This window comes from Trichoderma breve, chromosome 4, assembly GCF_028502605.1.
Source record: "Trichoderma breve strain T069 chromosome 4, whole genome shotgun sequence".
Classification (NCBI taxonomy): Eukaryota; Fungi; Ascomycota; class Sordariomycetes; order Hypocreales; family Hypocreaceae; genus Trichoderma; species Trichoderma breve.
In genome coordinates this window covers 2,574,889-2,586,085 of record NC_079235.1, presented here as the reverse complement: position 1 = coordinate 2,586,085, position 11,197 = coordinate 2,574,889, and the positions used below count along the sequence as shown (strand labels likewise).

Here is an 11,197-nt window from a genome sequence, read left to right as displayed (position 1 = left end):
GGTTCCCGTTGCGCAGCAACTCAGGAAGCCTCTCGAGATAAGTATTTTGGGCTGGGCTATATAAATAAACAGGAGCTGCACTGGCCCTGGTTTCTGCTTTTCATCCTTTTCAATACCAATATATTCAATTGACTTGAGGATCAAATTGTTACCAAGTGAATTACAAGTGACCAGAATTTCACCTTGGGCTCTCCTTGACATTGAAGCCGCACTCGACATTCACCTCCTTTATCAAACAATCTTGTGTACTTCTCTATTAACTGCTGGAATATTTGTTACTCTTTACTTTATATTGGAGCATAACAATAACCAGTTTCAAACAACACATTTCTTGCTACAGACTTGCCCTCGTCATGTTTTCTATTCCTCAAAACGCTCAGGCCCAACAGGCCACAGCATCCTTCATCTTCTTACCTGACATGAAATCCTCAGGACGCAAGCTTCTGTACGAAATCGAACAAGCGACGAAGCCATATACGTTGGCCAGTATTATGGGGCAAGCGAGATACGTCATGTGCGATCTACCGTTTTATGATTTACGGGAGACAGCTGGCACAAACCAAGACGCAGTCCATGATCCTGCTATGGCAAGTCGCTGGTTCTTGACTGACAACCCTGTCGGGACCGACGAGACGGCAACTGCGAGCCAATGGAAGGACCTTAGTATTTGTATTAACACGATCAAGACTGTGGTCATGACAGAGGCTGCGATAGTTGGTCGAGAAAACGTCTTCCTTGTGGGATTCGGAATAGGATTCGCGGCTGCGACGGCGTTTCTCATGCAATCCGAAGAGCGCCTTGGGGGGCTTTTGGGTGTTCACCCGGTGATACCGTTTTACAGGGATTTCAAATACATTGCTATGGAAGGGCAGACAAAGGCAGTGATGAACGCTTTGTGGAAGATGCCTAAAAAGGACGAAACCAGCTCTGAAGAGGATGAAGCCAACTCTGAGGCCTCGTCTGTAACTCTTGATGGCGACCGCGGCTATGACTGCGGCCATGTACCTGTACAGACTCACGAAGCGAGACGCGCGCGACTGATGGGATTCTTCCAATACCTTGCTACTCAATGGGACGCGCCGACCCACAAGCAATACATCGATCGTACAGACGCTTCTACACCCGTGGTGTTAATCCATGGCCTGGACGATGAGCAGATTTCCTTTACGCATGCGAAACTAGCCGTGCAGGCGTTTTGGGAACTTGGTTACAAGGCTAAACTGAAGATCATGGATGGAGAGGGCCATACGCTGACTCGGAACATGATTGGAGAGCTTTTCAACAGATTTATGATGCAAAACTTGGGGAATGAAGAGGTGAGGGCACAATTGGGCACGCTTCTTAGTGAGGGAATTTTTGAACGTTGGTGCAATGAATGTTAGTAAAGACCTGTTTGTGGGGAGATTCTGACGGGAGGGAGAAAAGATGGAGTTGTTGCTCCCAGTTACTTGAGAGAAGAGAAAGGATTGTTTTATGGTCAGGTATGAGCTTCAGGAAGGAAATAGCGTTGGATATTCAGAACGATTGATGATCTTATGTTGCAGGAGCGAAGTCTCCTAGGTATACACTCATTAGATGTGGCTCATTATTAGATAGGTATAGATAGTCTGAAAATGTTACAAAAGTTGCTGAATATGGTTCATGAGCGGGTAAGGAGGAATGTGAAGAGCTAGCAATAAGTTCAAATCCCCATCATTGAAGCAAAAGAAAGAAGGACAATGCTGGACTAAAACTCGATGAAGTTGTAATCATACATGATGCGATCCCCCTAAAGCTCACTTCATTAGATGACACATATATCTTGCAACATTTTAAATCTGTGATATTGGAGTTGATAAGAGGCGATAATGCTATGGCCCTGGAGATTTCTATATACTTTGCTGTTATATGACCACAGACTTATACAAATATAATTTGATCCTCATGGAAGAACGTAGCCGCCGTCGATGAGAACATCACTGCCCGTCATGTACGTCGATGCATCACTAGCAAGATACAAGTACAAGGCCTTGATTTCCTTGACATGGCCCTGTCTGCCCAGCGCGGCCATCCGATACGCCTCGTTGATGGCCAAAGGGTTAGCGCCCATCTTGGTGTCGAAGAACCCGGGCGACACGATGTTGACTCTGGCAAATTCTCGCCATTCACGGGCGAGAGACTTTCCGAAGTGCGTGACAAAGGCCTTGGTGGCGTTGTACACTGGTTGATCTACGGGCACGTTGACAATGTGGCCGCTCATGCTGGATGTGATGATGAAGTTGCCGAAGCCCTGGCTCTTGAAGACCTCGCCGGCGTACTTGGAGCAGAAGACTACGCCGTCCACTATTTAGGTAGTAAGCATGAAGCTGGAGCTTTTTGGACTGTGGAAGAGGATTGGTATACAGACCATTTACAGACATCTGTTTGCGGTACTCGTCTAGAGTCTGCTCTAGAATGGGCCGCGAGATTGCCATACCTTCAGCAGTGTCAGCATCGATGAATCTCAAAGTGACGTAGGTATGTGCTTATAACTCACCCGCGTTTGCAACGAAGACGTCGATCTTGCCAAAGTCTTCGACTACTTTAGCAATGTTTGTGCTCACCTGCTCGGCTTGAGAGACTGTTAAACAAATTAGCATCCTTCAGGAACTTCAATAGCAGACACATCGTCACGTACTGTCGACTTGGTATGCGGCAGCTTTGATCTTATAAGTCTCGCCAAGGGTCTTTGCTTTCTCCACGGCCGCATCGTTCCTTGGTCTCAGTATAAGCTCGCTGTATCGTTGACAGGGATTATAATCTTAGGGGGCCCATCATACGAGTTATACCACAGAGCAACGTTTGCGCCCGCCTCTGCCATAGCCTCAGTCACAGCAAGACCAATACCATCTGCTGCTCCAGTAACAATGACGACCTTGTCTCTCATTTGAAACTGTTCAAACACTTTCTCAGACGTCTCGGGGACCGGCCGCGGGAAGCCGGGCCGGACCTTGGTACAGTCTTCGGTCGTCATGGACATCTTGAAGCAGTTGATATGAGTGAATCTAAAGCATCTCATCCTATGAAGCAACCCCTCAACAAGGCCTAAATACGGCGTACGGAAGACCCACTCCGCTCCGGGTGGCTGTGGACCGATCGACGGACAGATCGGATATGGCTTCATTAACGGAAATAGTAGGCAATAACCGATATTTGTTACGATAAATTATGGGGAAACACATTCAAGATAGCAATATGGTCTTCATCGGACTTTCTTTGTTATTAATATATAGACAACTGTGATCAACAATACCAAGAAACATCTCGTCAGCTTGGATTCTACTAATCCGGAGCATCGTGGTAATCCAAGTAATCCAATCGAACTAACTTTGGATCACTTCTAATCTCGCTTTGCCTGCCCACAACGTCCACATCCACACGCCGACTACTATAAGAACGTCGACAAAACTAAAGACAAGGCTGCCTCCAAATATGAGGCTATGATATGTCCATGCATTTCCCTCATCCAAATGAACAACCTGACACACTATCGCCCATGGTAGAACATACAACAAGTTGCTTGCTAAGCTCTGGTACAGATACCATTTGGGTCTGGTTGCTTGCAAAATGGTCGCAAGCTGCGTTGACATTGCATAAAAGATGTAGCACCAGTCAATAGTCCGCCACATGTGCGCAGTAACATCGGCAACTTCACTCGATCCGCTGATGTACAGTGCAAACGGCCGGGCGCCAAAGGCTGAAAGAAAGATGGCGATGGGGACCTCGACGACGAGAGCTATCACAAGTGACCGTAGAGCAGGGCTAATGAGACTGAAAATCTCCTTCCAGCCTGCTTTTGGCCTCCGGTTGTTGACTCCGATTAGTTGTCGCCACTGTCCCCATTTATGGCCGATAAATTGAAGAGATGTTGCCTCGAGGGCTTGTACAGGAACCATGACCAATCCCCAGCGGATAGTGTTGAAGACTCCCCAGGCGGTAGCATAAACTGATCCTAAAGAAACAACGGTGGTAACGAGCCAAAGATATAATGCATTTCTAATGGCTGACTCGGCGAAGAAGATGATTCCAGGCTTCAGTAAGACGCGTAGTCCTCGGAGGTTTGGCGAGAGGGATCTGTTGGTCCTTGTAACGTGGTCGTCGAGTGGGAACTGACTATGCTTTCGCCACGTTGAAAAGCTCACGAAGTAGAGAAAATAAGCCAATCCAGCCAATGCGGCAGTCAGGTTACACACCAGTTGAATAATGCCCTGCATATTGACTGTGGGTTCGAAGGAGCCGACATGATAGCGAGAGATGATCAGTAGATCCAGGATTATATTAACGGCAAACTTGATGGAACTGATGACCAGCGGTACATCAGGCTTATCCAAGGCTCTCGTTGCCGATGCGACGGCCGTTTCAATCGCGCCGCTCAAGACGGTGAAAGAAGTAATGCGCACATACGTCAAGCTCGCCGCCCGGACTTCCCTTGGCACAAAGCTGTCGGCGAACTTTGGAGCAGCGCCGAGAAATACTACGCTGAGGAGGAATCCCACCAGCGACTGGAACGCAATCAAAGTATGGGTCAGCTGGAGGCGCTCGGAAAGGCTTCGAGATGCCTCGTCCCCAATGATTACCCAGGCGGCTCTTGGGAGGCCCTCGTTGACGGCTTCGGAAGCGGTGTTCATGTAGGTGAAGGCGTCTGTTGTTACGACCATTGAAGAATCAATGTTGGCGACCCAGAGTTTTGAGAGTGTGCCGTAGAGGGCGGGGAGGATGAATGCTGCAACGTTGAAGAGAAGGGATCCGTAGTAGCGATCACGATGCAAGGCCCGCTTCCAGGAGCTCTTCTCGATAGCAAGAAGCTCTGAGTTGATGGGCGCCGAAGAGTTTAACGCATCGGTTTCATGGCTCTCGGGAGTGTGGTCTCGGCTTGGGATGGACATTTTTCTTTTATATCGAAATTTATTCAGCCACCAGCGGGGAAAAGACGTAGAGTAGTATCATGAAGATAAATGCCAGTCAAGGCTTGCCAGTGCTAAAGAAGATGCACTCTGCTTCTCCATTACACCCCGACTTTGTGTTCTTTTTATATTCACATGGATGTGAGTTTATCGCGCGGGGTAACATTGAGGTTTATGAGTAGTCGCATTAATATATTGACTTTCTCTCTGATGGTGGCGTTGATGTGCTTCCGTTTTGAGGCTGATTGGTGGGACAAGACCGAAAGTGCTTGCAACCGGGTTGTAGGCCGCCCACGCTATGGCTGCGGAAACTATCCACATGCGGCATAGGGTCTTGGCTTTATACAAGTTTGTGTTGGGATCTCATGCTTTGTTTGGGGGACTCTGGCTTGATTCGTTCATCGTGTACATGTGATATCAATAGTATTGGTGCTGGAATAGTTCAGCTGGTGTGAGTAGAATTGAGCGACACAGCGCTTGAGACCCTCTTTGACCATCTTACGAAGTAGAGCTGAGGTACTTGTAGGACACCAGCCTCGATCTCGGTATTGAGATGCTCAAGTTAGCGAAGAATGGGACGGCATCAAGGCATCCAACGGGCTGAGACTCCTGATTATTATTGTAGGGCAGAACTTGCGTATAGGCCCTAGTAATATGCTGGCCTTATGGCCTTTGTAAGCTAGTACTCGCTACATACATATAGGTCTGTGTATCGTGGCCGTCGCCGTGCTTTGAGCCGAGACTTAACTCAAGGCTGCTAGCAAACATTTCACATTTCTCTACCCATCAAGTACTTTACTACTAGAAATGGAACTACAGGTGCTCTATCCAAGACTACCCCTCAAAGATGGAGATATTCGCCTTCTCACTATTCTCCCCGACGAATGGGCGGCTGATATCCACTGCAAGATCGGCGTGGTCTCCCTCAACGATACTCCAGAGTATGTGGCTCTCTCATACGTCTGGGGAGGAACTTTTCAAGATGGCACCTTGTATATCAACGGCTATGAGCAACGTATCGGACGTAGCTTAGAGACTGCCCTTCGCTACTATCGCCGAGCTGGATGGAGCTTGCAGCTCTGGGCCGATGCTGTCTGCATTAATCAGGCAGATGTAACGGAACGCTCTTCGCAAGTATCAATCATGGATCGTATCTACTCGTCTGCCGCCGCAGTGTTTGTCGTTCTCGGAGCTGGCATTGATTTGGCCGCCGACAATTATTTCGACAAAGTGAAAGAGTTGCACAAATTTCGCTTCCGTGTCTACGGCCAGAAGTATTTTGAAGCAGTTTCGCCCCCTGTATGGGACGAAAGTAACTCTTCAAGGTCGCTTGATGATGATAAGAAGAGTTCGATTCTTTTTTCTTTCCTAGAAAGAGCTGTCGACTTTAAGATCAATGAACATCTGAGCACTGTACCGCAATGGGGAGGGACGTTTGAAGGATCAGAAGAGTCGCAATATCCCTGGCAGACACTGATTCAAACGTTTGAAGAATTTACTCGGGAATCATGGTGGGATCGCGTGTGGACCCTACAAGAGAGCGTGGTTGGCTCTTCACCTATATTCATCTATCGAACGACCGTAGTACCATGGGCCATGATAAAGGAGGCAGCCCGCACTATGCGTGCTCACATAACGGACTGCTGTACCTCATATCTAACCAACGATGCTCCACCAAGATACGCCTCTGCGGTGAAGCTTCTACTTGCTCACGTTGACAACATCGAGAAGACACGGCAAATATACGCAAAGCTCCGCCATGGAATCAAAACTGATCAGCTTGTTTTGACATCGCTGTTCCCAAAAAAGGATTTTGAGGGATCAGTAGCAGTTGAGATTGTCGGGAACCTTGATTCATACCTCCTCTACAGATATCTCTGCATGCATAATAGACGAGATGCCACCGATGCTCGGGACAAAGTCTATGCTCTTCTGTCTCTTATAAAACTTGACAACAAACCCTCTTTCATTTATCCCGACTATGCTAAGGGACTGGAAGACGTTTACATCACTACAGCAAGGATGCTTATTCAAGAATCTGGCTCACTTGACATCTTGTCTGCGGCTGGTCGGCTGCGGAACGACAAATTCTTTTCATGGGTGCCAGATTGGTCTATCAGGAATGAGTTTAATGAAGATGAAACTCAGATAAATGCCTTGTTGATGTACGATGCTGCTTTGGGAACAAAAGCCTCGGTCAAGTTTCCAGAGAACAACAACACTCTACTCGAGGTGGAAGGCATCATCCTAGACGACGTCGCAGTTCTTGGTGATACGGTCTCGGACGGGTCTACTGATGAGGAGATGTGGCGAATCATCTTCCACTGGATGCAACTTGCCCATAGTCATTCTCCAAACACGAAATGGGTGGACTTTTGCAGGACTGTCTGCACCGATTTGAGCATATGGCCCGGGGACCAGGTTTTCCGTCGCATGGGTCCTCTGACTAAAGAAATGATACAATCTCTGATGCCGTGGCGAGACCCAACCTCTGGGAGATTTACCAAAGAAGTTCCTCCGGAGGATCTTATACAATCATCAGTGGAACAAATGAAGACTTGGTTTTCGGTTTGGCATACTCTTATGGGATGGCAGGCGCAGCGAGGCATGAGATCTGCAGCGCCATCCCCGACGTTGACTGACTCTCTAAAAATCACCACCTCTCTCAAGAGATTTGTAGTTTCATCGAAAGGATATATTGGGCTTGTCCCGTGTAATTCGGAAAAGGGTGATGAAATGGTCTTCTTCAAGGGGTGCCGTTTCCCGTGTATAGCGCGGCTGGTTCCCGGGTCAGGTATGAAGATGAAACAGCTCAAGGTGGTTGGGCCGTGTTATATTGATGGTTTCATGGATGGACAGATTGTTGCTCACGCGATAAAACACGAAAGTGATGAAAAAGGTAATTGGGACATCATGATTGTATGCTAAATATCACTCACTACATGCCATCTTTGAGGTAAACGGCATATATAAAATGCTACTCCGCTAACTTGCACTGGACACGCGAGCGCACTGTGACGTAGAGCTAAGTTTCGTCTAATCTACTGCCTCAAGTGCCTAGATTCATGTGGGCCGTCTGGGGAGCATCGAATTAGATCGAGATTGGCCAATTGAACTCAATCTGTTGAATCTTGTGCCCCCCACCAACTACGTAGGTAGAAACAAACGCAAAAACCTCCGCCGACAGCGGCATCGCTTTTGACTCACGTAACGGACGTTTAGCTTTTTAAATCTCCAGCATCACTTATTTATTTTGTTCAAGTTGCATTTTTCGACGCGGACCGAAGACGAAGACACCTTTTCCAACAATAACACCATCGTCGATACTTAAACCCGCGTGCGTTTGCTAGTACAGTCGACATCATGTGCGGTACCTGCAACGGAGACACAGCGCCCGCCGCAAACTCAACGAACAATGCTGCTGCCTCGGCACAGACAAGCAACGGCGTCTATCCTGCCCGGGGCACGCCGGCGTCTTCTCCCTACCAGATGGTTCAGGACTACATCTCAAATGTTGGCAGATTCAAGATCATTGGTACGGCAATTTCCCCTCCTTCTAGTGCCCCTCCTCGTGTGCATCACAGCGACTGACTGAAACTGTATCTTAGAAAGCACTTTGAGAGAAGGAGAGCAGGTACGAATACGAATCCTCAATTCCCACGTCGACCCGACTTCTTTTTCATTTCTACGATATTCACATTCGCTACTAGTTTGCAAACGCCTTCTTCGACCTCGAAACCAAGATCAAGATCGCCAAAGCACTGTCAGTAAACAGCATCACAATCACAATATATGATAAACCGCATACTAACACAGTTGGTAAAGCGATAACTTCGGTGTAGACTACATCGAGCTGACCAGCCCTGTAGCTAGTCAAGCTTCTTTTGATGACTGCAAGGCCATCTGTCAGCTTGGTCTCAAGGTTCGTTTTCAATGGCTTTAGTTTGATAGCGGGACAGTTGTCGCTTTCAACAGATGGGACATGTAACTAAATACTATGCATATCTAGGCCAAGATTCTTACGCACGTCCGCTGTAATATGGAAGATGCGAAGAAGGCAGTCGAGTGCGGCGTGGATGGCGTCGACCTGGTAGCCTCCCTTCTCTAATCCTCTTTCGATTGCTCAACTGCTTATGCCATGTTAGGTTATTGGAACATCAAGCTTCCTTCGGGAATATTCCCACGGTAAGAGCATGGAAATGATTAAGGACATTGCCATGGAGGTCATTGCCTATGTCAAGAGGTTCGCTAGCCACCGACAAGTTACCCCATGCCGCCGTAATGAGAGCTAAGTTCAAGTTCAGCAAGGGTGTCGAAGTGCGCTTTTCAAGCGAAGACTCCTTCAGGAGTAACCTCGTCGATATCCTACACCTCTACCAAGCTTGTGACAAGGCTGGTGTCGACCGAGTGTACGGACATCTTTTCCCACCGTGTCGCATGCGTTCGATTAGCTAACGGATCCCAGAGGTGTTGCTGATACAGTTGGCGGAGCCACGCCAAGGATGGTCTACGACTTGATCAGGACACTGAGAGGTCAGTTCCCGCATCTTCTGATATCACCTGCAGATTCCTGTAACTAACTCATATGTATAGGCGTTGTGGGCTGCGACATAGGTAACCTTGGCCATCATCTAGCTCCCAACTTATGAAACCCTTAGCTAACGCTGACCCTAGAGACACATTTTCACGACGATACTGGCTGCGCAGTTGCAAATGCACACTCCGCGCTCGAAGCTGGCGCCACACATGTCGATACCTCAGTATTAGGAATCGGCGAACGCAATGGCATCACTCCGCTGTAAGTAGGACAACTGTCCGTCTTGAGGAATAGCAGAACCGCTGACCCCAAGAGAAGTGGTGCTTTGATGGCCCGGATGGTTGTAACAGCACCTGATTATGTCAAGTCCAAGTATAACCTCAAGGCATTGAAGAGCCTAGAAACCCTGGTTGCCGATGCTGTCCAGGTCAACATCCCAGTAAGGACAAGGAGAGCATTCTGAACTCTGATGTGTTGAGCTAATCTCGTTCCTAGTTCAACAATCCCGTGACAGGCTTCTGCGTACGTTCTTCTTGCCCCTGTGTCCAAGCCTACTTACCTTGTCCCCGCTAACCTTGAGATAGGCATTGTAAGCTATTCATTGAACTAATGACGGTTACTTGACTGTTCTTACTAACTCTCATTTAGCACTCACAAGGCTGGCATCCATGCTAAGGGTATGATGAGGAAGTTACAGTCACCCCTATTCCAGCGCTGACTGTGTTACAGCTATTCTTGCTAACCCATCAACCTACGAGATCATCAATCCGCACGACTTCGGAAGTGCGTCCACGCCCACCACCTTTTTTATCGAGTCCTCCATGCTAACGTCTACTTTTAGTGACACGCTACGTCTCCATTAATTCAAGAATTACAGGCTGGAACGCCGTCAAGGCCCGAATCGAGCAGCTTGGCCTGGGCTCGGAATTCTCTGATGATCAAGTTAAGGAAGTGTACGCATCTCCTCTCTCCTCCACGGTGCTTCACTGCACGGGCGATATTGACACTATGCGCAGGACTGCCAAGATCAAGCAAATGGCGGACATTCGCCCCCTGGCTATTGACGACACAGACTCAATCATTAGATCTTACCATCTAGATATAAAGGTATAGGCTTAAGGCGAACGAGGTTGTATAGTCCATGAAGGCGTTTGTAGAAGAGGATGCAAAAATTTGGGTACTTCGATTAGATGATGATATATCAATGAATAAACAAGATCCCGGCGTTCATCGCCACAACACTAGCATGCTATGCTCGGCACTATTTTAAAGTCCTACGCACGCTGCGTGTAATTGCTTTCTCCGTTGCGTATTTGGGTTGTTGTTAGGCTAGCTAGGCCCTGCCAGTGATTCGAGGTTGATTAGCTGGCTGTGCGGGATGATTGTCTATAATCATGAACGAAAATGGATCAAGTTGTTAATTGGTCAACAAACTTATCAGATGCAGGCTGTTACACCGCAATAGTAGTTTCAACATCCATATTACACGAATCGCTCGTTCCATTATTCTAACAGTAACTATAGTTGCTGAATCAGCGCTATTTATCTCTCCAAAGAAACCCATACTCAATAGCCTTTCCTATCTATGAAGCAAAGGCTAGCTTTGGACAAGCCAAGCAATGGTCCCTAGGGACGTCTCGCGCCTGATACCCAAGGTACTTTTCAAGCTCTTTTGTGCAAATGTTAGTATTGTTAATTGATTATAGAGACTTTTTTTTTTTTTAAGCACAGACAGGGG

General features: G+C 47.7%; 5 protein-coding genes across 5 annotated transcripts; 3 read left to right on the top strand and 2 right to left on the bottom strand.

The window, feature by feature from the left end:
- Window positions 1–353: 353 nt before the first annotated feature.
- T069G_07043 (uncharacterized protein) lies at window positions 354–1,382 on the top strand (the record flags this gene model as incomplete). The annotated part of the gene is made up of 1 exon (XM_056174253.1): window positions 354–1,382. One exon carries the CDS (start codon window positions 354–356, stop codon window positions 1,380–1,382), a length of 1,029 nt encoding a protein of 342 aa, XP_056027832.1.
- Window positions 1,383–1,921: 539 nt separating this feature from the next.
- On the bottom strand, window positions 1,922–2,998 carry T069G_07042 (enoyl-(Acyl carrier protein) reductase domain-containing protein; the record flags this gene model as incomplete). The annotated part of the gene is made up of 5 exons (XM_056174252.1): window positions 1,922–2,322; window positions 2,387–2,455; window positions 2,516–2,599; window positions 2,657–2,733; window positions 2,799–2,998. 5 exons carry the CDS (start codon window positions 2,996–2,998, stop codon window positions 1,922–1,924), a joined length of 831 nt encoding a protein of 276 aa, XP_056027831.1.
- Window positions 2,999–3,341: 343 nt separating this feature from the next.
- T069G_07041 (uncharacterized protein) lies at window positions 3,342–4,904 on the bottom strand (the record flags this gene model as incomplete). The annotated part of the gene is made up of 2 exons (XM_056174251.1): window positions 3,342–3,456; window positions 3,529–4,904. The coding sequence occupies 2 exons, from the start codon at window positions 4,902–4,904 to the stop codon at window positions 3,342–3,344; spliced, it is 1,491 nt and encodes a 496-aa protein (XP_056027830.1).
- Window positions 4,905–5,729: 825 nt separating this feature from the next.
- On the top strand, window positions 5,730–7,850 carry T069G_07040 (heterokaryon incompatibility protein (HET) domain-containing protein; the record flags this gene model as incomplete). Its single annotated transcript, XM_056174250.1, has 2 exons — window positions 5,730–6,467; window positions 6,531–7,850. 2 exons carry the CDS (start codon window positions 5,730–5,732, stop codon window positions 7,848–7,850), a joined length of 2,058 nt encoding a protein of 685 aa, XP_056027829.1.
- Window positions 7,851–8,285: 435 nt separating this feature from the next.
- Window positions 8,286–10,572, top strand: T069G_07039 (HMGL-like domain-containing protein; the record flags this gene model as incomplete). Its single annotated transcript, XM_056174249.1, has 17 exons — window positions 8,286–8,457; window positions 8,531–8,556; window positions 8,633–8,685; window positions 8,748–8,844; window positions 8,932–9,012; window positions 9,068–9,165; window positions 9,227–9,331; window positions 9,388–9,455; window positions 9,516–9,536; window positions 9,597–9,720; window positions 9,778–9,898; window positions 9,955–9,981; window positions 10,044–10,048; window positions 10,108–10,136; window positions 10,189–10,242; window positions 10,301–10,412; window positions 10,476–10,572. The coding sequence occupies 17 exons, from the start codon at window positions 8,286–8,288 to the stop codon at window positions 10,570–10,572; spliced, it is 1,290 nt and encodes a 429-aa protein (XP_056027828.1).
- Between the last annotated feature and the right edge of the window lie 625 nt (window positions 10,573–11,197).